Here is a 24565-nt window from a genome sequence, read left to right on the forward strand (position 1 = left end):
ATTTTTGAAGGCTGAGAGGTCTCCAAATATGGTCACAGTTCAGCAGTTTCACAGAGCTTGCACAGGGTGCCTTAGTACTTGCTCCCACTATCCATGGTGGGGTGACCATGGTGAAGCAAGTAGTAAGATAAAGTACCAGACCTTGCTGTGAGTGACCAAGTGACTGGCATGGTAGTGGGCAGCAGTCTGGCTTAACTCAGTCCTTGCAATGGGCAGCAGAGCATCAGCTCAGGGGCTTCCAGGTTGCCTTCCATCAGCTGAGAGTTGGTGTGGCTGACTCTGTAAACATCCGGTACCTTAATCTTCTGGAATGGAAAAATGAAGACCCGCCCTTTATCATCTAGGATCCTGGGGAAGTGGCCAGTGCTTGTTGAAATGGAAAAATTAGGCAGTTCTTGCTTTGGATCTCAGCTGAGTCATGACATCCGTACCAGGGTGTCTAACCTTTTTTTTTTTTCTTCCCCTGGCAGCTGTTGCAGATTTGCCAAGTGAGATTATATGTACCTTCATAAAAAGGCGTGTGGCCTAGAAATGTGATCTTTAGTGTTTTGAATCTAATTCAAATTTTAATAAGACCATGACAAATGAAATGAGAATCAGTTGTCTGTCCCTGCCATTTCAAGAGATCTTTGTTTTCATACAAGAGAAGTTTGGACATAGTTTGGATATACCTTACATATGTCAGGTGTATAAGTGTCCTCTTCTATTATAATTCTTGTAACAAATTATACTCATCCATTCATCCACTTAACAGATTTATTGAGAGTCCGCCATGTGCCAGGCAGAGTTCTCAGCACTGCAAAATATAGCAATAAACAAAGCCTGTGCAGACTGATCTCACAGAGCTTAAGATTCTAAGACAGCAAACAGAATGAATGAGAAATGCATAGTATGTTACATAATGGCAAGTGCTATTGAGGAAAATATATCAGGAAAGGAGGAGAAGAGTATTTGGGAGGGTGGATGTTACCATTTTAAATAGAATGGTCAAAGGAAAATCCATTCAGAAGACTGAACTTGAACAAGACCTGAAAGAGGAGGGAGCAAGTCATGAGGGAAACGGGCAAAGGAAGGCTCCTTTGGGAAAGCCCTGAGGCAGTGGTACACTTGGCATGTTCTAAGAGAAGTGAGGAGGCCCACGTGGCTGAAGTAGAGTGAGCATGAGGGACAGAGGTAATGGAGATCCAGGCCATGTACAGCTTGTCGGCCATTGTAAGAACATTGACTTTTACTCTCCCTGAGACAGAGTTTTAAGCAGAAAAGTGACTTTGATATTATTTACATTAAAAAGTATATAGCTTTATTGAAGTGTGGTTGAAATATAATAGGCTGTACATATTTAAAATGTACAATTTGGGACTTCCCTGGTGGACCACTGGTTGAGAATCCACCTTGTAGTGTAGGGGACATGGATTTGACTCCTGGTCTGGGAACTAAGATCCCACATGCCCTGGAGCAGCTAAGCCCATGCACCACAGCTACTGAGCTTGCATGCTCTGGAACCTGTGTGCCACAATTAGAGAGCCTGTGCACCTCAGTGAAAGATCCCACATAATGCAAATAAGATTCTGCTTGCCCCAACTAAGACCCGATGTAGCCAAATAAATAATAAATACAAATGAATGGTGCAGTTTGATGGATCTTGATATATGTATGCGTCTCCGAAACCATTTGTACAATAATCATTCAAGACAATAAACATATCTGCAGCTCCTGGATGTCCTTATGCCTCATTATAATACGTCCCCTGCCTCTGGTCAGGAAGCCTGTTATCTGTTGTCTGTCCGTATAGGTTAATGTTTTCTTGAATTTTATATACATGGAATTGTTCAGTATGTACTCTTTTATGTCTGGCTTCTTGATTTCAGCATAATTATTTTGAGATTCATTTATTGTGTGTATCAATAGCTCATACATTTTTATTGCTGAGTAGTAGTCCATTGTTTGGATATATTATGATTTGTTTATCTGTTAGTGAACATTTGAGGTGATTTCCAGGTTTTTGGCTGTCACAGGTAATAAACAGCATATGGTCAGGTCCTGCTCTTTTATCCAATCTATCAGTCTTTGTTTTAGCTGAATATATATTTAGAACATTTGCATTTTATGAGATTATTAATGTAATTGATGAAAGTGAAAGAGGAGAGTGAAAAAATTGCCTAATGCTCAGCATTCAGAAAACTAAGATCATGGCATCTGGTCCCATCACTTCATGGCAAATAGATGGGGAAACAGTGGCTGACTTTATTTTTCTGGGCTCCAAAATCACTGCAGATGCTGATTGCAGCCATGAAATTAAAAAATGCTTACTCCTTGAAAGGAAAGTTATGACCAACTTAGCATATTAAAAAGCAGAGACACTACTTTGTCCACAAAGGTCTGTCTAGTCAAGGCTATGGTTTTTCCAGTGGTCATGTATGGATGTGAGAGTTGGACTGTGAAGAAAGCTGAGTGCTGAAGAATTGATGGTTTTGAACTGTTGGTGTTGGAGAAGACTCTTGAGCGTCCCTTGGACTGCAAGGGGATCCAACCAGTCCATCCTAAAGGAGATCGGTCCTGGGTGTTCATTGGAAGGACTGATGTTGAAGCTAAAACTCCAATACTTTGGCCACCTGATGTGAAGAGCTGACTCATTTGAAAAGACTCTGATGCTGGGAAAGATTGAGGGCAGGAGGAGAAGGGGACAACAGAGGATGAGATGGTTGGATGGCATCACCGACTCAATGGACATGGGTTTGGGTGGACTCCGGGAGTTGATGATGGACAGGGAGGCCTGATGTGCTGCGGTTCATGGGGTCGCAAAGAGTCGGACACGACTGAGCGACTGAACTGAATGTAACTGGATTTAAATCTATCCTCTTGCTTATCATTTTCTGTTTAGCCCAGCTATACTTGTTCTTTTTCTGCCTTCCTTTAAGTAAGTAAGTAAGTGTTAGTCTCTCAGTCATGCCTGACTCTTTGTGACCCCATGGACTGCAGCCCACCAGGCTCCTCTGTCCATGAGATTTTCCAGACAAGAATACTGGAGTGGGTTGCCATTTCCTTCTCCAGAGGATCTTCCCAACCCAGGGATCGAACCCGGGTCTCCTGCACTGCAGGCAGATTCTTTACCTACTGAGCTACTGTGAGTCCATTTTATTTCCTTTATTGGCTTATTAACTATCCATTCAGTTCAGTTCAGTTGCTCAGTCATGTCTGACTCTTTCCAACCCTATGGACTGCAGCTTGCCAGGCTTCCCTGTCTATCACCAACTCCTGGAGCTTTCTCAAACTCATGTTCATCAAGTTGGTGATGCCATCCTCTGTTGTCCCCTCCTCCTCCTGCCTTCAATCTTTCCCTGCATCAGGGTCTTTTCCAATGAGTCGGTTTTTCTCATCAGGTGGCCAAAGTTTTGGAGCTTCAGCATCAGTCCTTCCAACAAATATTCAGGGTTGATTTCCTTTAGGATGGACTGGTTGGATCCCCTTGCAGTCAAAGGGACTCTCAAGAGTCTTCTCCAACACCACACTTTAAAAGCTTTAATTCTTCAGTGCTCAGCTTTCTTTATGATCCAACTCTTACATCCATAGTTGGCTCCTGAAAAAAACCATAGCTTTGACTATATGACCTTTGTTGGCAAAGTAGTGTCTCTGCTTTTTAATATGCTGTCGGTTTGTTTTTCTTCCAAGGAGCAAGCGTCTTTTAATTTCATAGCTGCAGTCACTATCTGCAGTGATTTTGGAGCCCAAGAAATTTTAGGAGCCTGACTTCTATACTTTATTTTTCTTTTGCACTACTTGCGTTAGTGTTTAAAATGTAAAATTTTAACTTCTAGTTTATCTTGCTGCTGCTGCTGCTGCTGCTAAGTCACTTCAGTCGTATCCGACTCTGTACAACCTCATAGATGGCAGCCCACCATCTCTGGGATTCTCCAGGCAAGAACACTGGAGTGGGTTGCCATTTCCTTCTCCAATGCATGAAAGTGAAAAGTAAAAGTGAAGTCGCTCAGTCGTGTCCGACTCTTTGCGACCCCATGGACTGCAGCCTACCAGGCTCCTCTGTCCATGGGATTTTCCAGACAAGAGTACTGGAGTAGGGTGCCATTGCCTTCTCCGCTAGTTTATCTTAAGGTAGTATTATACCACTTCATACTTAATGTAAGAGCTTCATAGTAGTATACTTCCATTCTCCCCTCCCAGCCTTGCTGATATGGCTATTCTGCATGCATTTTATATCTACATATGTTGCAACCTAGACAGCATATTAAAAAGCAGAGACATCACTTTGCTGAAAAAGGTCCAAATACTCAAAGCTATGGTTTTTCCAGTAGTCATGTATGGATGTGACAGTTGGACCATAAAGAAGACTGAGCACTAAAGAACTGATGCTTTCAAATTTTGGTGCTGGAGAAGACTCTTGAGAGTCCCTTGGACTGCAAGGAGATCCAACCAGTCAATCCTAAAGAAAATCAACCCTGGATATTCATTGGAAGGACTGATGCTGAAGCTAAAGCTCTAATACTTGGGCCACCTGATGTGAAGAGCCAACTCATCGGAAAAGACCCTGATGCCAGGAAAGATTGAAGGCAGGAGGAGAAAGGGGCGACAGAGAATGAGACGGTTGTATGGCATCACTAACTCGATGGACATAAGTTTGAGCAACTCCAGGAGATAGTGAAGGACAGGGAAGCCTGGCGTGCTGTAGTCCATGGGGTCACAAAGAGTCGGACACAACTGAGCAACTGAACAACAGCAATGAACAACAGTGTTGTAAACCCCACAGTAAATTATTGTGTTTCCATTAAAATTCAAGAAGAGTTTTGGGTTTTTTTGTTTGTGTTTTGTGCCCAAAGGCTTTTGGGAATCTTAGTTTCTCAATCAGGGATTGAACCTGTGCCTCTTGCAGTGGAAGCGCAGAATCCTAACCACTGGACTGCCAGGGAAGTCTCAAGAAGAGATTTTAAAAAGAAAAAAAGAAAAATGGTTTATGTTTATCATTTTTGGTGCTTTTCTTTGTGTAGATACAGATTTCCATCTAGTATAATGTTCCTTCTGCCTGAAGGACTTTCTTTAACACTTATTATAGTGCAGATCTGTTGATAAGGGGATATTTCAGCTTTTGTGTGTCTGAAAAGTCTTTATTTGGACTACCTTTTTTGAAAGATATTTTCACTTGGTATTGAATTCTAGATTCAGTGCTTTAAGACATTTCTTCACTGTCTTCTGGCTTGCATCTTTTTCCAAGCAGAATTTTGTTGTCATTGTTATCTTTATTCTTTTGTGTTATGTAATTTTTATATCTGGCAGCTCTTAAGATTTTATCATCAATTTTAAGTAATTTGATTGTGATATGCTTTGGATACTTTTCTTCATGTTTCTTGTGCTTGGGGTTCATTGAGCCAGTTAGATCTGTGAGTTTATAATTTTCAAATTTGGAGAATTTTCAGCAGTTATTTCTGCAAATATTTTTTCTGTTTCTCCCTTTCAGGGACTAATGACACAGTGCTTGGCAGCAGTTATTGCACAGCTCCCTGGTGCTCTTTCCATTTAAAAGTTCCCTTTTCTCTGGCACTGAAACATGTATATTACCATATGTAAAATAGATGACCAGTGCAAGTTCAATGCATGAAGCAGGGCGCTCAGAGCCCGTGCTCTGGGACAACCCAGAGGGATGGGGTGGGGAGGGAAGTGGAGGGGGAGTTCAGAATGAGGGGGACACATGTACACCCTTGACTGATTCATGTCGATGTATGGCAAAACCCACCACAATATTGTAAAGTAATTAGCCTCCAATTAAAATAAATAAATTTTAAAAATGAAAAAAGTTCTCTTTTTTTTGTTTCATTTTGCATAGTTTTTTTTTCTCACTGTATCTAGGATCGCACATCTTTCTTCTGCAGTGCTTTATCTTCTGTTAATGCCATCCTGTTTAATTTTCATCTTAGACTATTAATCTCTGAAAGTCCTATTTGGATTTTTAAAAGTATCATCCATAATCTCTCCTTAATATGCTACACTTTCCTGTGCCTCACTGAAAATATAGGGGCTTCCCCGTTGGTCCAGTGGTTAAGAATCCGCCTCCAATGCAAGGGATGAGGGTTCAATTCCTGGTCAGGAAACTAAGATCCCATTTGCTGCATGGCAGTTAAACCTGCACATCACAACTAGAGAGAATCCTGCATGTCCCAACGAAGATCCACACAGCTAAAAATAAATAAATTTTTATAAAGGAAAAAAAAAGGGATGTTTAGAAAATATGGAATATAGTTATAATGATTTTATTATTTCTCTTCTACTAATTCTGTGTGTGCCATCTCTGGATCTGTTATTTCTACTCTCCCCCACTCCCCCACACCACATCATGGGTCATATTTCCTCCTTTTTTCCATGCCTAGTAATTTTTATTATGTACCAATTACTGATTTTGACTTTGTTTGACAGAGTGTGTTTTTTTTGTTTTTTGTTTTGTTTGTTTTTTGCTTCTTTCAATATTATTTTTGAGCCTTATTCTGGGACACAGTTAAATTACTTGGAAATAATTTGATCTTTTAAGGATTGCTTTTAAGCTTTGTTAGGTAGGACCAGGTCAGCATTTGGACTAATTTTTCCTTGCTAGTGTCTTGTGAATAACCAGGTTTTCCCCCTCTGTCTGGTGGAAACACAAACTGTTCCCAACCCTGTTTGAGTACCAGGGAGTGATTCCACCTGCTCTTTTTCTTAAGAAGTTTCCTCCACCCCCAGGTTCTGTGCAGGCCATCTTCTCCCTGTGCTGTTGTGGGCATGTCTTTCCAGGTAGTAAGCCCAGGCAGTTGTAGGACTCACCTTGTTTGTTTCCCTTCTCTTTAAGTGATCACTGTCCTACATTGCTTGTTGTCTAATGTCTGAAAACTGTTTCATTTTTTCATCCTGCTTGGAAGAATAAAAGAGAATTCACGCAAAACCACATTCGAGCTCATGGTTCTATGGAATGGGTAGAATTGAGTAAGTTAAAGAGGGAGGGCATACCTGTTGAAGAAGGTACTGTGAGCCCTAGTACAGGAGACCTTGGGTGTCTTTCTGCTCAAGATCCCCTCGGTCCAAATAAGCTTTCTAAGGGTTAATGTGATTTCATATGTACATTCCATAAAGTATGACAAACCTAGACAGAGTATTAAAAACCAGAGATGACATTTTGCCAGCAAAGGTCTGTCTAGTCAAAGCTATGGTTGAACTGAACTGAACTGATAGTTAATAAGCCAGTAAAGGAAATAAAATGGACTCACAGTAGCTTTGACCAGAAGGGGCACTTGGGGACTTTCTGGGGTAATAGAATCACTGTCTTTTGTTTTGGATGTGTTATATAAATGGGTACAGTTGTCAGGGCTCATTGAACAGAACACCTAATTGAATATAAATTGAATCCCAATTTGTTTTTTAGAAGAGGAAGTTATAACTGTTGAATGATGTTGAGAGGTTACATAAGACAAGGATTGAGAATTGACTGTTGTTAGTGATGACCTTCGGAGAAGGCAATGGCACCCCACTCCAGTACTCTTGCCTGGAAAATCCCATGCACGGAGGAGCCTGGTATGCTGCAGTCCATGGGGTCGGTAAGAGTTGGGCACGACTGAGCGATTTCACTTTTACTTTTCACTTTCATGCATTGGAGAAATGGCAACCCACTCCAGTATTCTTGCCTGGAGAATCCCAGGGACAGAGGAGCCTAGCGAGCTGCCATCTATGGGGTTGCACAGAGTCGGACACGACTGAAGCGACTTAGCAGCAGTGAATACCTTGATAATAGGCAACAAAGATGTTGATTATCTAGTCTAGAGTGGGTTAAATAGAGAATAGAAGGGCCTTCCTTTGTGGCTCAGTGGTAAAGGAGTCACTTCCCAATATGGGAGATGAGTTCGATCCCTAATCAGGGAGGATCCCACATGCCTCAGAGCAACTAAGACCATGCTCTGCAACAAGAGAGGCCACGGCAATGAGAAGCCCACGTACCACAGCTGGAGAGTGCCCCCCCTCCACAACTGGAGAAAAACCTGTGCAGCAACAAAGACCCAGCACAGCCAAAAATAATTTAAAAAAAAAAAAGAGAGATAATAGGAAATGAGATAGGATAACAAGTACAGAATCCCTACATGGACTTTTTCCTAAACAGGGGAGCAAAGTTGGGAGAGGTCTATGAAAGTTTTTATTCTAATTTTCTTGATATGTAAGAAATTACAGCATGTTTTTATGATGATGAGAATGACCCAGTAGGATGTAGAAGTTTGTGTTATAGGAGAAGGAAGACAGTGGAGGTACAGACTTCTTGAATAGCGAGTCAGGGAGTTGACTTTCATAGCAACATGGTCTTCTGCTGTTGTTGATGGGAAAGTCAGTATAGTATATGTATACAGATTCAGGCTGATAGATTTAAAAAAAAATTATTTATTTTTGACTGAATCAGAGCTTAGCTGAGACATTCGGGCTAATGTTGTGACACACGGGCTCTAGCTGTGGCATGTGGACTCCAGAGCACACAGGCTCAGTAGTTATGGCACATGGGCTTAGTTGCCCCACAGCGTGTGGGGATCTTAGTTGCCTGACCAGGGATCAAACTTGCGTCCCCTGCACTGGAAGGCGGATTCTTAACTACTGGACCACCAGGAAATTCTCCAGGCTAGTAAGATTTGGGGGAGCAGAAATATGTAGTACTTCTTTTTGTTTTGATTCTTTTTACCCCTAGTTGAATAAAAAGCCAAGTCAGCAGATGAGGATAGGATTTGGGGAACTGAAGAAGTACTGGAGGTTTGGGGAGAAGATGTGAATTAGTCTTGAGTTGTGAGTTGTCTTGGAGAGAGAGTGCGTTACCTAAGTAGATGTAGTATGGATCCACTTGATATTTATCATCATAAACATAAAGAAACCCCAGCCAGCATGATTTTGGATTTTTCTTCATTCACCATCGGCCGCCCAAGTGCAGTTGCAAAATAGATGGAAAGTTGGGTTTAAAAGGATTGGAATTTTCACCAGGACTGTGGTGTCCTAGGGGATAACAAGGTTTCAGTTAGAGCCAGAATTGAAACTGAATGTTGAGAAAATAAGCTAAGGTTATAGTTTGCTGATGACAGACTGAGTTCAGGGAGGCATGGTGTAAGCTTTCTTTCTTTCTTTTTTTAAGATTAAGGAGTAGAGGGAGACTGTGTCAAATTAGAGATGGAAGGCTTGGGCCTTTGGTGGTAATTGGGGGTAATAAGGGCATGTGAGATGTGATCGGATGATTCCTGATGGTTTCTTAGGGACAGGTTTGTGTCATTTCTAATCATAATCTCTTGAGATTGATCACAATCCTTCCAGCGATTCCTTATCACATTTCCAATAGTTCTTTACAGCAGTCTGGCAGCCCCACAGAGTCTGGCTGCAGTCTATGCCCATAGCTTCTATACCCTACTTTTTTCCTTGTCATTTTCCCCTCCTGCCACCTACTTGAGTTCTTTGCTGTTTCTTAAACATTCTGTCTCTTTCTTCATATCACTGTTTACTGCCATTTGAGGACAGAGATTTTCTTTTGTTCTCTACGGCTTCCCTTGCACCTGGAATGGTGCCTGATGTGCAGTTAATGTTCAGTAAATATTTGTGTGAAAGAAAATCAAAGTGAAGTCCCTCAGTCGTGTCCAACTCTTTGCGACCCCATGGACTGTAGCCTGCCAGGCCCCTCCATCCATAGGATTTTCCAGGCTAGAGTACTGGAGTGGGGTGCCATTTCCTTCTCCAGGGGATCTTCCCGACCCAGGGATTGAACCCACGCCTCCCACATTGTGGGCAGATGCTTTACCATCTGAGCCACCAGGGAAGCTCTAAATATTTGTTTCGATGAATATAAATGACCAGGCTTCTTTAATGCCTTTAAAAGATGGGCTAGCTTTCAAATAAATTTACTTACACTTTACAGTAACAGGTTGAGCATGAAATGACTTTTCAACATGATTTGACTTTCTCCAAGCACAAGAAGAATCCTCAGGCATTAAAATGTAAAGGAAAGCCAACTTTGTAGAAGAAACCCAGCCCTGCTCTGAAATTTATGTTGAAATGAGACTATTAATTAATTGATTAAGCAGTTTTTCAAAGATAAATTTCATAGATTTAATCATTTCATTTTTATGGCAAGAACATTAATTTTTATGAGAGATGAGAATATTTATGGCTTGTGTTTTTTGTTTTCTGAATCAAACTTGCAGTGGGCACTCTTCATTATATACCATTTAGTGCATGGTTATTACATTTAGGGAACTCCTTGGATATTTATTTGCTTAGGAAGCAAAATCTGCACATTGGAAAGGTGCCGTGACAATACAAGAAAGAGTCAAGACAGTGACAAAAGTTACTGCAAGATGGAACACAATGAATTATGAAGACTCACTGTGCAAACAGTAATTGGTAACCCAGTTCCAAGTATTACACTGCTCAGCTCATGAAATGATGTGACTTTGTCTCTCGATAGCCACTCAAGTTCTATGGGCCCATGATGCAACCCTGTTATAACTGACACTTGTGTTTTCATTGCAGCTGTCGGACAAGTAACCGCAAGAGTTTGATTGTGACCTCTAGTACGTCACCTACACTGCCACGGCCGCACTCACCACTCCATGGCCACACAGGTGAGTGCTTAAAGATTAAGAAAAGTGGAATCAAAGAGTGGTCACAGATGCCCGATTTCTTTCCTCTTCTCTCTGTGTGAGGTTCATCGTGTTACAATATATTGTTTCTTCACTTGGCTGACTGAAGCAGACAGAACTCACGGGCATGCTTTCTGTGGGAGAGTATGTTCAGTCTGTTTTTGACTCTTAGTTATTTCTTGCCTTGACCTGTCAATATTCATTTTGGTCTTATGCATGTCTTGGGTCCACCACCCCTGTTCTGGTGTGTTGAGAGTGTGTTATGACTCTGGTCATCTGGGACCATGTGATGAGGCCTCCATTAACATTTTGTCCTACCTTGCCCAAGAATTAGGGCTCACACAGATGGTTTTCTGCCTCATAGGACTCCTAATAACTTGCCCTCTGTTAGAACAGAAGTCAACAGTAGTGAGAGAACTGTTTGTTTCATGTTGACATTTACTTCAGTTCCAGTATGTGGAATCACTGATCTCAGGCATTCATCTGGAATATGGGCTCTTCTAGGCAGTATAAGGATTGATGTACTTGCATCTGACTAAAGAATATATAAAAATTATGAGGCAGAAGACCTCATTGGAGTTAGCCATGTGTTTTAGTCTAGACATGTATTCTTAAATCCCAGGGGAGTCAGACCAGGGGACTCAGCTTTGTGGAAGGAGTTGTTGCTCTGCTACACTGTTCACTGCTATGCTGTTTACAGTAGAAGTTCCAGACCTAGGGATAATGGAAATAGAGCAGGCTTGGATCCATAGGAAGCCATTGCTGCCTGGATTTGATAATCTACAAGCCTTGTCTTTGGGCAATAAAAAGGTACCAAAGTAGTGAAACAGTATAGCATTAAACCAAATAAGACAGGTCTGTTCCACTTGAGTTTGTCTACTTGCTTATAGTTTAGTGTGTCTTTGGAGAGTGACTGTGAGGATGAATGAGAAATAGTTGTTTGAGCACCCTAAGAATCGAGTGATTCTGAAGCTGATCTGTGTCCTTGAGATAAGGGTCTCACTTTATCAGACTCACTCAGACCCAGCTATTCAGTGTGCTCATGACCCTCTTCCAAGAATCAGTAGAATTCTCAAATACTGTACTAACTCTAATATGAGAAGACACCAGCAAGAGCACAGGGAGACCCAGGGAACTAGACCTACTTGGCTTTTAAAGCCAGATTTCTCATTGTGCATAGGGACTTTTCCCTCAGAATGAACTGGGCTAGGTGTTAGCTCAGATAGTGCATTCTAACCATGAACTTTGTAAAAACTCAGCATATATCTGACTTGGACTTTTCATCATGTAGAAATTAATTTAGCACTTCCAAACCTTGAACATAGTATCACAACTGTAATGTAAATGCCAGGCAGTAATCACTACTTGCAGCTTCTCTCTGATATGATTATCTCTTTATTTAGATTGCTGACAGAATTTAGGACTAGATTTTTCCCTACTCAGAGACTTTGATCGAGAACATCACCTGGCCTTTTCAGCCTGTCTGGGTCTGCGGGCTCTAGCTTTATGTTAATACATATAACATGCTTGCTGCTGCTGCTAAGTCGCTTCAGTCGTGTCCGACTCTGTGCGACTCCATAGACGGCAGCCGACCAGGCTCCCCAGTACTCCATAAATGTTAGCTATCATCATTATCGCTCTTAAATACTGCAGAAAATCTAAGTAGGCCTCAGATCCGGGAGGAAGAACTGATGTAAAAGCCCAGTTCATGACTGTGGACTCTGCATTTAACCAAATGTAGAGAAAGATCAAACTTCATATCGGATTAATTCTAAAATCTTATACATCCTGATATTTGGATCCACAGAATATTCTAAGACTCTTTATTTTCACTTTAAAGTCTGGAATATGTTGAATAGTATGGGGTCTGTTGATTTGAAAGTAGGTTCATTTCATACAGTTTAGTTCAATATTAAATATTTACTAGGTGACAGAGGATGAGATGGTTGGATGGCATCACTGACATGAGTTTGACCAAACTCAGGGACATAGCGAAGCTGGCTTGCTACAGTTCATGGGGTCACAAACAGTTGGACATGACTTAGAAACTGAACAACAACAGCATATATAACTAGATTATAACTATAGTAAGGTCAATTAAGTAGGCACTTAGCCATTCTGGGAGTGGAACCTTTCTAGTTCATTGTGATTTTTTTTTTCTTTTAAGTAATAAACCTGTTTTAGAGCAGTTTTAGATTCATGGTAAAACTGAGTGGATTGTACAGAGTTCCCATATACCCTATCCCCACACATGTAACCACCTTCTGCACCATCAATATCCAGCACCAGATTAGTACATTTGTTACAACTGTTGAACCTGCATTGTCACATTATTATTACCCAAAACCCGTAGTTTACATTAGGGTTCACTCTTCATGTGCATTATATGAGTTTTTTTTTTAATTTATTTTTTTTTATATGAGTTTTGACAAATGTATAGTGACATGTATCTATCATTGTAGTATCATGCAGAGTAGTTTTACTGCCCTAAAATCCTCTGTGTCCCATCTGTTCATCACTCTGTACCCCAGCTCCTGATATCCACTAATCTTTTCACTGTCTCCATAGTTTTGCCTTTTCCAAAGGCAAAGGCATGTAATTGGAATTCCATGTAATTGGAATTCCATGTAATTGGAATCATACGGTATGTAGCCTCTTCAGATTGGTTCATTTCTCTTCAGTTCAGTTCAGTTCAGTCGCTCAGTCATGTCCGACTCTTTGCGACCCCATCAATCGCAGCACGCCAGGCCTCCCTGTCCATCACCAACTCCCGGAGTTCACTCAGACTCACGTCCATCAAGTCAGTGATGCCATCCAGCCATCTCATCCTCTGTTGTCCCCTTCTCCTCCTGCCCCCAATCCCTCCCAGCATCAGAGTCTTTTCCAGTGAGTCAACTCTTAGCATGAGGTGGCCAAAGTACTGGAGTTTCAGCTTTAGCATCATTCCTTCCAAAGAAATCCCAGGGCTGATCTCTTTCAGAATGGACTGGTTGGATCTCCTTGCAGTCCAAGGGACTCTCAAGAGTCTTCTCCAACATCACAGTTCCAAAACATCAATTCTTCGGTGCTCAGCCTTCTTCACAGTCCAACTCTCACATCCACACATGACCACAGGAAAAACCATAGCCTTGACTAGATGGACCTTTATTGGCAAAGGTAATGTCTCTGCTTTTGAATATGCTATCTAGGTTGGTCATAACTTTCCTTCCAAGGAGTAAGCGTCTTTTAATTTCATGGCTGCAGTCACCATCTGCAGTGATTTTGGAGCCCAAAAAAAATAAAGTCTGACACTGTTTCCACTGTTTCCCCATCTATTTCCCATGAATAATATGCATTTAGCTTTCTTCCATATCTTATCATGGTTTGACAGCTCATTTCTTTTTAGTGCTGAATAATATTCCATTGTCTGGATATACCACTCTCACTCACAGGTTTTCATGTGTACATAAATTTTCAGTTCATTTGGTTAAATACCAAGGAGGGTGATTGCTAGATTGTATGGTTAGGGATAGTTTTATAAAGTGGCTGAACCATTTTGACATTCCCACCAGCAACAAATGAGAATTTTAGTTGCTCTACAGAAACTTTCCAACTTTCAGTATTGTCATTGTTTTTTAATTTGGCCATTCTAATCCATTTATAGTAGTACCTTGTTGTTTCAATTTGCGTATCCCTAGTGATACATGGTTGGAGAAGGCGATGGCACCCCACTCCAGTACTCTTGCCTGGAAAATCCCATGGATGGAGGAGCCTGGTAGGCTGTAGTCCATGGGGTCTCGAAGAGTCGGACACAACTGAGCGACTTCACTTTCACTTTTCACTTTCATGCATTGGAGAAGGAAATGGCAACCCACACCAGTGTTCTTGCCTGGAGAATCCCAGGGATCGGGGGGAGCCTCGTGGGCTGCCATCTCTGGGGTTGCACAGAGTCGGACACGACTGAAGCGACTTAGCAGCAGCAGCAGTGATACATGGTATTGAAGATTTTTTCATATGCTTACTTGCCGTCTATGTATCTTCATTGATGATGTGTCTGTTCACATCTTTTGCCTGCTTTTCAATCAGGTTGTTTATTTTCTTATTGTTGAGTTTTAAGTGTTTTTTTTTGTATGTTTTGGATAACAGTCCTTTATCCAAAGGACTGTTGCAAGTATTAATATTTGTAGCTTGCTTTCTCCTCTTGGAGAGTAGAAGTTTTTCATTTTACCCTAGACCAGCTTATCAATTATTTCTTTCATGGATTGTACATCTGGTATTGCATCTAAAATGTCATTGTCCTGTCTCAGGTCATCAAGGTGTTGTCCTACATTATATTCTAGGAGTGTGGTTTTGTGTCTTATGATTAGGTCTGTGATCCATTTTGAATTAATTTTTATCAAGATTTGCATCTATTCTTTTTTTTCAGGTGGCTGTCCAGTCATTATAGCACTGTTTGTTAGGAAGAATGTCTTTTTTCTATTGTATTACTTTTGCTCCTTTGTCAAGCATTAGTTAATTACATTTTCCTGGGCCTGTTTCTGGCTCTATTCTATTCAATTAATCTATTTGTTCTTCCTCTAACATCACACAGTTTTGACCACTGTAGCTTTAGAGTAGGTCTTGAGTTTGGTAATATCAGTCTTCCAACTCTGTTCTTCTTCAGTATTGAGTTGGATATTCTGGATCTTTTGCCTCTGCATATAAACTTTAGAATCAGTTTCTCCATCCATAAAATAATTTGCTGAGACTTTGATTGTGTTTGTATTGAATCTACAGATCAAGTTGGGAAGAACTGACATCTTGACAGTGTTGAGTCTTCCTATCCGTGAATGTGGAAACTCTCTACATTTAAGTAGTTCTTCTTTGATATCTTTCATCTGAGTTTTTAAATTTTCCTCATGTAGATCTTGTACATTTATAACTTGTTAGATTTATACCTAATTATTTCATTTTGGGGGTGCTAATGTGATTGGTAATATTTTTAATTTCAAATTCCACTTGTTCATTGATGGTATAAAGTGTTGACTTTTGTACATTAACCTTGTATCCTGCAACTTTGATACAATCATTTACTTGTTTCAGAAGGATTTTTGTTGATTTTTTCCCCCAGATTTTCTTCACAGGCCGTTATGTCATCTGCGAACAAAGACAGTTTATATACTTTCTTCCTTCCCAATCTGTATACTTTTTAATTCCTTTTTTTAGCTTACTATATTAGCCGGAACTTCCAGTATGATGTTGAAAAGCAGTGGTGAGAAGATATAGGCACGCCATTTTTCTGATTTTGGCAGAAAAGCCTGAAGTTTCTTATCATTAAGTATCAGTGTTAGCTGTACTTTTTTGTAGATGTTCTTTATCAAATTGAGGAACTTCCCTTCAATTCCTAATTTATTGAAAGATTTTTTTATAGATGGATTTTAGACTTTGTCAAATGCTTTTTCTGATCTGTTGATACAATCATTTGATTTTGTTCCTTTAGCTATTGGTATAATGGTTTACATTAATTGATTTTCAAATATTGAACTAGCCTTGCATACCTAGGATTAAAACCCTCTTAGTTATGGTGTATAATTCTTTTTATGCATTGTTGGATTGGATTTGTTAATATTTTGCAGAGGATTTTATTTCCATGTTCATGAGAGATACTGGTCTTTAGTGTTCTTTTCTTATAATGTCTTTGCCTGGTTTTGGTGTTTGGGTAACGATGGCCTCATAGAATAAGTTAGAAAGTATTCCCTCCACTTGTGTCTTCTTGAAAAGATTGTGGAGAATTGGTATAATTTCTTTTTGAATGTTTGATGGAATTCACAAGTGAACCTATCTGGGACCCGCTGCTTTTGGTTTTAGAAGATTACTAATTATTGATTAAATTTTTAATAGATATAAGCCTATCCAGATTGTCTGTTTTTTCTTGTGTGAGATTTGGCAGGTTTTGTCTTTAAGTCATTGGTGTATTTAAATCTGGGTATCAAATTTGTGGGCATAGAGTTGTGCATAATATTCCTTTCTTATCCTCTTAATGGCCATGGAATCTGTAGTAATACAGCATCTGTTCTGATGTTAGTGACTTGTGTCTTCTCTATTTTTTCCCTTAGTTAGCCTGGTTAGAGGCATGTCCATTTTGTGGATCTTATCAAAGAACCAGTTTTTGGTTTTGTTGATTTTCTCTATTGATTTCCTGTTTCCAATTTCATTGATTTCTGCTCCAGTATTTTTTCTTTTCATCTGCTTATGTTAAATTTAATTTGCTCTTTTTCTGGCTTCTTAAGGTGGAGGCTGAGGTGATTAATCTTAAATCTTCCTTGATTAATTAATTAATCAAGATTCAATTGTTTTTTTTTTTGGCTACAGCACGCAGCATGGGCATGTAGGATTTTAGTTCTCTAACCAGAGATTGAATGCATGCTCCCTGCATTGGAAACATGGAATCTTGATCACTGGACTGCCAGAGAAGTCCCAAAATTCAATTTTTAAAGGTTATACTCCATTTACAGTTACTATGAAATATTGTCTATATTACCCTGTGTTGTACAATACATCCTTGTAGCATATCTTTTTTTTTTTTAATTCAGCTACATCATGCATCATAAGGGGTTTTAATTCCCCTACCAGGGATCAAACCCATGTTCCCTGCAGTGGAGGCCCAGAGTCTTAACCACGGATTGCCAGGGAAATCCCTCTTGTAGCCTGTCTTATTTCCAGTAGTATGTACCTCACGCTCCCTTGCCCCATTGCCCAAACTTGATAAGTTGTATTTTCATTTTTATTTACTTAAAAATACTTTAAATTTTCTGTTGAGATTTGACCTATGTGTTATTTTGAACTGTGTTGTTTAATCTTCAAATATTTGGGGGTTTTCGCAATTGTCTTTCTGTTTATTGATTATTTAGTTTAATTCTGCTGTGATCTGAAAGCAGATGGGTGAATTCTCTTCAATTAAATTTATTGTTATTGTTGTTCAGTCGAAAAGTCATGTCTGACTTTTCGCACCCCATGGACTACAGCACACTAGGCCTCCCTGTCCCTTACCATCTCCTGAAATTTCCCCAGGTTCATGTCCATTGAGTCAGTGATGCTGTCTAACCATCTCATACTCTGCTGTCATCTTTTCCTTTTGCCTTCAATCTTTTCCAGCATCAGGGTGTTTTCCAATGAGCCTGCTCTTTGCATCAGGTGGCCAAAGTATTGTAGCTTCAGCTTTAACATCAGTCCTTCCAATGAATATTCAGGGTTGATTTCATTTAGGATTGACTGGTTTGAGCTCCTTGTTGTCAAGGAACTCTGAAGAGTCTTCTCCAGCACCATAGTTCAAAAGCATCAATTCTCAGTGCGCAGTCTTCTTTATGGTCCAGTTCTCACATCCGTACATGACTACTGGAAAAACCATAGCTTTGACTAGACAGACCTTTGTTGGCAAAAAGTGTTGTCTCTGCTTTTTAATACACTGTCTAGGTTTGTCATAGCTTTCCTTCCAAGAAACAAGCGTCTTCTAATTTCATGGCTACAATCACCATCCTCAGTGATGCTGGATCCCAAGAAGAGAAAATCTGTCACTGCTTCCACTTTTTCCCCCTTCTCTTTGCCATGAATGATGGGACTGGATGCCATGATCTTAGTTTTTTAATGTTGAGTTTTAAGCCAGCTTTATCATTCTCCTCTTTCACCCTCATCAAGAAGCTCTTATAGTTCCTCTTTGCCTTCTGCCATTTCAGGGTATCATTTGCATATCTGAGGTTGCTGATATTTCTCTTGGCAATCTTGATTCCAGCTTGTAAGTCATCCAGCCTGGCATTTTGCATGATGTACTCTGCATGTAAGTTAAATAAACAGGGTAACAAAATACAGCCTTGTCGTACTCCTTTCCCGATTTTGAATCAGTCACTTGTTTCATGAAAGGTTCTAACTGTTGCTTCTTGACTCACATACAGGTTTCTCAGGAGACTGGTAAGATGGTCTGCTATTCCCATCTCTTTAAGAATTGTCTACAGTTTGTGGTAATCCACACAGTCAAAGGCTTTAGCATAGTCAATGAAGCAGAAGTAGATGTTTTTCTGGAATTCCCTTGCTTTCTCTATGATCCAACAAATGTTGGCAATTTGATCTCTGGTTCCTCTGCCTTTTCTAAACCCAGCTTGTACATCTGGAAGTTCTCAATTCAAATACTGTTGAAGCCTAATTTGAAGGATTTTGAGTATTACCTTGCTAGCCCGTGAAATGAGTGCAATTGTCTTGTAGTTTGAACATTCTTTAGCACTGCTTTTCCTTGGGATTGGGTTTTCCCAAACTGTCTGAAATGTACTTACTTCCACATTGTTTTGATTAGTGTTAGTAGATCTCTTACTCTATCCATTTGCTTTTAATTTACATGTGCCTTTATATTTTAAAAGGTTTCCTTGTAAAACTACACTTAGTTGGGTCTTGTTTTTATTTTTTTTTAATCTGTGTGCCAGTCTCAATCTTTTTAATTTAGACTATAAACCTATATGCAGGTCAGGAAACAACAGTTAGAACTAACTGGACATGGAACAACAGACTGGTTCCAAATAGGAAAAGGAGTACGTCAAGGCTGTATATTGGTGTATATTGTCACCCTGCTTATTTAACTTATATGCAGAGTACATCATGAGAAACGCTGAGCTGGAAGAAGCACAAGCTGGAATCAAGATTGCCGGGAGAAATATCAATAACCTCAGATATGCAGATGACACCACCCTTCTGGCAGAAAGTGAAGAGGAACTAAAAAGCCTCTTGATGAAAGTGAAAGAGGAGAGTGAAAAAGTTGGCTTAAAGCTCAACATTCAGAAAATGAAGATCATGGCATCTGGTCCCATCACTTCATGGGAAATAGATGGGGAAACAGCAGAAATAGTGTCAGACTTTATTTTTTGGGGCTCCAAAATCACGGCAGATGGTGACTGCAGCCATGAAATTAAAAGACGCTTACTCCTTGGAAGGAAAGTTATGACCAACCTAGATAGCATATTGAAAAGCAGAGACATTATTTTGCCAACAAAGGTCCATCTAGTCAAGGCTATGGTTTTTCCAGTGGTCATGTATGGATGTGAGAGTTGGACTGTGAAGAAGGCTGAGCGCCGAAGAATTGATGCTTTTGAACTGTGGTGTTGGAGAAGATTCTTGAGAGTCCCTTGGACTGCAAGGAGATCCAACCAGTCCATCCTAAAGATCAGTCCTCGGTGTTCCCTAGAAAGGACTGATGCTAAAGCTGAAACTCCAATACTTTGGCCACCTCATGCGAAGAGTTGACTCATTGGAAAAGACCCTGATGCTGGGAGGGATTGGGGGCAGGAGGAGAAGGGGACGACAGAGGATGAGATGGCTGGATGGCATCATCAACTCGATGGACATGAGTTTGAGTGAACTCCGAGAATTGGTGATAGACAGGGAGGCCTGGCGTGCTGTGATTTGTGGGGTCGCAAAGAGTTGGACACGACTGAGCGACTGAACTGAACTGATAAACATTGAAGGTGATTATTGATATAGTTGGGCTTCCCAGGTGGTGCTAGTGGTGAAGAACCTTCCTGCCAATGCAGAAGATGTAAGAGATGTCGGTTTGATCCCTGGGTCGGGAAAATCCCCTGGAGGAGGGCATGGCAACCCACTCCAGTATTCCTGCCTGGAGAATCCCATGGACAGAGTAGCCTGGTGGTCCATATGGTCGCAAAGAGTCAGACACAACTGAGCGGTTTAGCACACTCGTGTTGATATAGTTGTTATAATTGTTCAGTCGCTCAGTCGTGTCCAGTTCTTTGTGACCCCATGAACTGTAGCAATGCCAGGTTTCCCTGTGCTTCATCTCCTGGAGCTTGCTCAAACTCATGTCCATTGAGTTGGTGATACCATCCAACCATCTCATCTTCTGTCACCCCCTTCCCTTCCCGCCTTCATCTTTCCCAGCATCAGGGTCTTTTCTAATGAGTCGGCTCTTTGCAGTGGAGCTTCAGCTTCAGCATCAGTCCTTCCATTGAATATTCAGGATTCAATTTCCTTTAGGATTGATTGGTTTGATCTCCTTGCAGTCCAAGGGACTCTCAAAAGTCTCCAACACCACAGTTCAAAAGCAGCAGTTCTTTGGTGCTCAGCCTTCTTTATGGTCCAACTCTTTGATACAGTTAGATTTGTGTGTGTTAAGTCGCTCAGTTGTGTCCTACTCTCTGCGAACCCATGGACTGTCCGTGGACTTCTCCATGCAAGAATACAAGAGTGGGTTGCCATTTCCTTTTCCAGTTAGACTTGTATCTACCATTTTTGCTACTGTTTTCCATTTGTTGTCTGTGATCTTTGTTCCTATTTTTGTCTTCTACTCTTTTCTGGTTTTAATGGAGCACTTTATATGATTTATGTTTCTCTCCTTTGTTAGCATATCAGCTTTTTCTTTTTTCTGTGTCTGTGTAAGTTTTAGATTTTTCAGTGTACATTCACAACTGATCCAAATCCACTTTCAAAAAACATCATACTGATTCACAGGTAGTATAAATTCCTTATAATAACAAAATAATCCAAATTCCTCCCCTCATCCTTTGTTTCATTGCAGTCATTCATTTCACATATCCATAAGCATAAAAACATGGATAGAATGTTTTTATGGATACATAGTTAAATGCGTTTTTGCTATTATTATTTTGAACAGACTTATCTGTTAAATAAAAAATATGATATCAAGTTTTTAATTTTACCTTTACTTATTTCACCTCTAATGCTGTTCTTTTATGTAGGTCCAAGTTTCTGACCTATATCATTTTACTTCTCTTAGAACTTTTTTTTTTTTTACCACACTGCACAGCTAGCAAGATATTAGTTCCTTGACCAGGGATTGAACCTGGGCCAGGGCAATGAAAGCTCAAAGGCCCAACCACTGGGCTACCAGGGAATTCTCTTAGAACTTTCAACATTCCTCGTAAGGCAGGTCTGTTGGCAACAAATTCCCTCAGTGTTTGACTGTCTAAGAACATCTTAGTTTCTCTTTCAACTTATGAAGAATAATATTGTAGAGTGGGAGTTTTTGTAGGTTTTTGTAGAGTGTAGGCTGGTGGGGTTTTTTCCCTCTCAGCTCCCTTGTTTGTGGGATGTCTGAGAAGGAGAATATAATTCTTTTCTTCTCTGTAGATAAGATCTTTTTACCATCTGGTTTCTTTCAAGATTTTTTTCATTGTCTTTGATTTTTTTTCTAAGTTTGAATATAGTATGCTAGGTGTAGTGTTTTTTTGGCATGTAATCCTGCTTTGTGTTCTCTGAGTTTCCTGGATCTGTGGTTTGGTGTCTGACATCTATTTGGGTAAATTCTCATCATTATTGTTTCAAATATTTCTTCCGTTTCTTCCTGTGTCATTTCCATTACACAAGTCTTACACCTGTTGCAGTTGTTCCACAGTTCTTGGATATTCTGTTCTATTAATTTCAGCCTTTTTTTCCCTCTCTTTTTAGTTTTGGAAATTTCTAGTATCATTCCTCAAGGTCAGAGACTATTTTCTCAACTGTGTCCGTTCCACTAATGAGCCTTTCAAAGACATTCTTATTAATTTTCTTATTGATGGACCTTATAGCAGTCTGGGCCTAATTAGGAGACAGAAACCACACAGTGATTTAAACAGATGAAGTTTAATAGAATTATAAACTGTGACAATAAAAGAAGACCAGAACTGGTCCATAGCCACTGAGCAGTCAGCATGGCAGCTCTCCAGAACACTGGCACAGCAGCCAGTATCCAGGCCTGCACAGAGGGTAGGTGGCATGGAGTATATTATATCCCTCAGGAACAACATGGAAGACAAACCCTAGAGTATAAGGAGTGAACCAGGCAAGCAGAGGGCATCAGGGCACTAGTGTGGGCATGCCTGAAGCGTACAGTGTCGTTTCAGGGAGGACTGTGGAAAGGTGATCACTAGGTCAGGTTCAGGATGCAAGGCTGACAGCATGTGACTATGTTAGCGCGCCCCTGCCTGTCCGCACTGCCACACGACTGACGGAAGGTGTAGTTGCTGGGACTGCACCCTGAGCCGCTTCCTTGTACAGTGTTCCTCCAGCGCCCTCTACTGGGAAAGTTTAATGTGTTTGCCATAAATGAAATGCCTAAACAAGCAGAAGATATTAAGAAGAGATGGCAAGAATGCACAGAAAAACTATACAAAAAAGATCTTCATGACCCGAATAATCACAATGGTGTGATCACTCATCTAGAGCCAGATATCCTGGAGTGCAAAGTAGAGTGGGCCTTAGGAAACATCACTACGAACAAAGCTAGTGGAGGTGATGGAATTCCAGTTGAGCTATTTCAAATCCTAAAAGATGATGCTGTGAAAATGCTGCACTCAATATGCCAGCAAATTTGGAAAATGCAGCAGTGGCCACAGGACTGGAAAAGGTCCGTTTTCATTCCAATCCCAAAGAAAGGCAATGCCAAAGGATGTTCAAAATACCACACAATTGCACTCATCTCACCCGCTAGCAAAATAATGCTCAAAATTCTCCAAGCCAGGCTTCAACAGTACGTGAACCGAGAACTTCCTGATGTTCAGGCTGGATTTAGAAAAGGCAGAGAAATGAAAGATCAAGTTGCCAACATCCATTGGCTCACAGAAAAAACAAGAGAGTTCCAGAAAAACATCTACTTCTGCTTCATTGACTACACCAAAGCCTTTGACTGTGTGGATCACAACAAACTGTGGAAAATTCTTAAAGAGATAATTTAATATTTAAATTAAATTTAATTTTTACCTGCCTCCTGAGAAATTTGTATGTAGGTCAAGAAGCAACAGTTAGAACCGGACATGGAACAATGGACCTGGTTCCAAATTGGGAAAGGAGTACATCAAGGCTGTATTTTGTCATCCTGCTTATTTAAATTAAATGCAGAGTACATCATGCGAAATGCTGGGCTGGATGAAGCACAAGCTAGAATCAAGATTGTCGGGAGAAATATCAATAACCTCAGATACGCAGATGACACCACTCTTACAGCAGAAAGTGAAAAGGAACTGAGGAGCCTCTTGATGAAAGTGAAAGAGGAGAGTGAAAAAGCTGCTTAAAACTCAACTTTCAAAAAACTAAGACCATGGCCTCCAGTCCCATCACTTTATGCAAAGAGATGGGGAAACAGTGGAAACACTGAAAGACTTTATTTCCTTGGGCTCCAAAATCACTGCAGATGGTGACTGCAGACATGAAATTAAAAGACACTTGCTCCTTGGAAGGAAAGTTATGACAAACCTAGATAGCGTATTAAAAAGCAGAGACATTACTTTACCAGCAAAGGTCCGTCTAGTCAAGGCTATGGTTTTTCCAGTGCTCATGTATGGATGTGAGAGTTGGACCATAAAGAAAAGTGAGTGCTGAAGAATTGATGCTTTCGAACTGTGGTGTTGGAGCAGACTCTTGAGAGTCCCTTGGACTGCAAGGAGATCCAACCAGTGCATCCTAAAGGAGATCAGTCCTGAATATTCATTGGAAGGACTGATGCTGAAGCTGAAGCTCCAATCCTTTGGCTACCTGATGCGAAGAGCTGACTCATATGAAAAGACCCTGATGCTGGGAAAGACTGAAGGCAGGAGAAGAAGGGGATGACAGAGGATGAGATGGTTGGACGGTATTACCGACTCAATGGACATGAGTTTGAGTAAGCTCCGGTAGTTGGTGATGGACAGGGAGGCCTGGCGTGCTGCAGTCCATGGGGTCGCAAAGAGTCGGACACAACTGAGCAGCTGAACTGAACTGATAGGAATTCTCTTCTCTGTGACAGAGAAGGTATTAAAGGATGAATTTCAGAAATATCTGATTGATAACTAGCACAAATATTTAGATTGTTTTGAGTTCTTCACTATTTTAGTCAGTTTTGCAACGAACATCCTTCTTCATATTCTTTTTGTATCTATGCGTCAGTCCATCTGTTCAGTCACTCAGTCATGTCTGACTCTTTGCAACCCCATGGACTGCAGCGTGCCAGTATG

General features: G+C 40.5%; 1 protein-coding gene across 14 annotated transcripts in view; it reads left to right on the forward strand.

The window, feature by feature from the left end:
* The window catches only part of MAST2 (microtubule associated serine/threonine kinase 2), a 207083-nt gene that overhangs the window by 134430 nt on the left and 48088 nt on the right, over nucleotides 1-24565 (forward strand). For all 14 annotated transcript variants that reach the window (XM_086386186.1, XM_086386194.1, XM_086386187.1 and 11 more), the window contains one exon: nucleotides 10516-10607. In XM_086386186.1, coding sequence (XP_086242312.1) covers nucleotides 10516-10607 — 92 coding nt within the window. The remainder of the gene's footprint in view (nucleotides 1-10515; nucleotides 10608-24565) is intronic.

This window comes from Bos grunniens, chromosome 3 (genome assembly GCF_055505025.1).
Source record: "Bos grunniens cultivar Pamir isolate PY7600 chromosome 3, Bosgru_T2T1.0, whole genome shotgun sequence".
Taxonomy (NCBI): domain Eukaryota; kingdom Metazoa; phylum Chordata; class Mammalia; order Artiodactyla; family Bovidae; genus Bos; species Bos grunniens.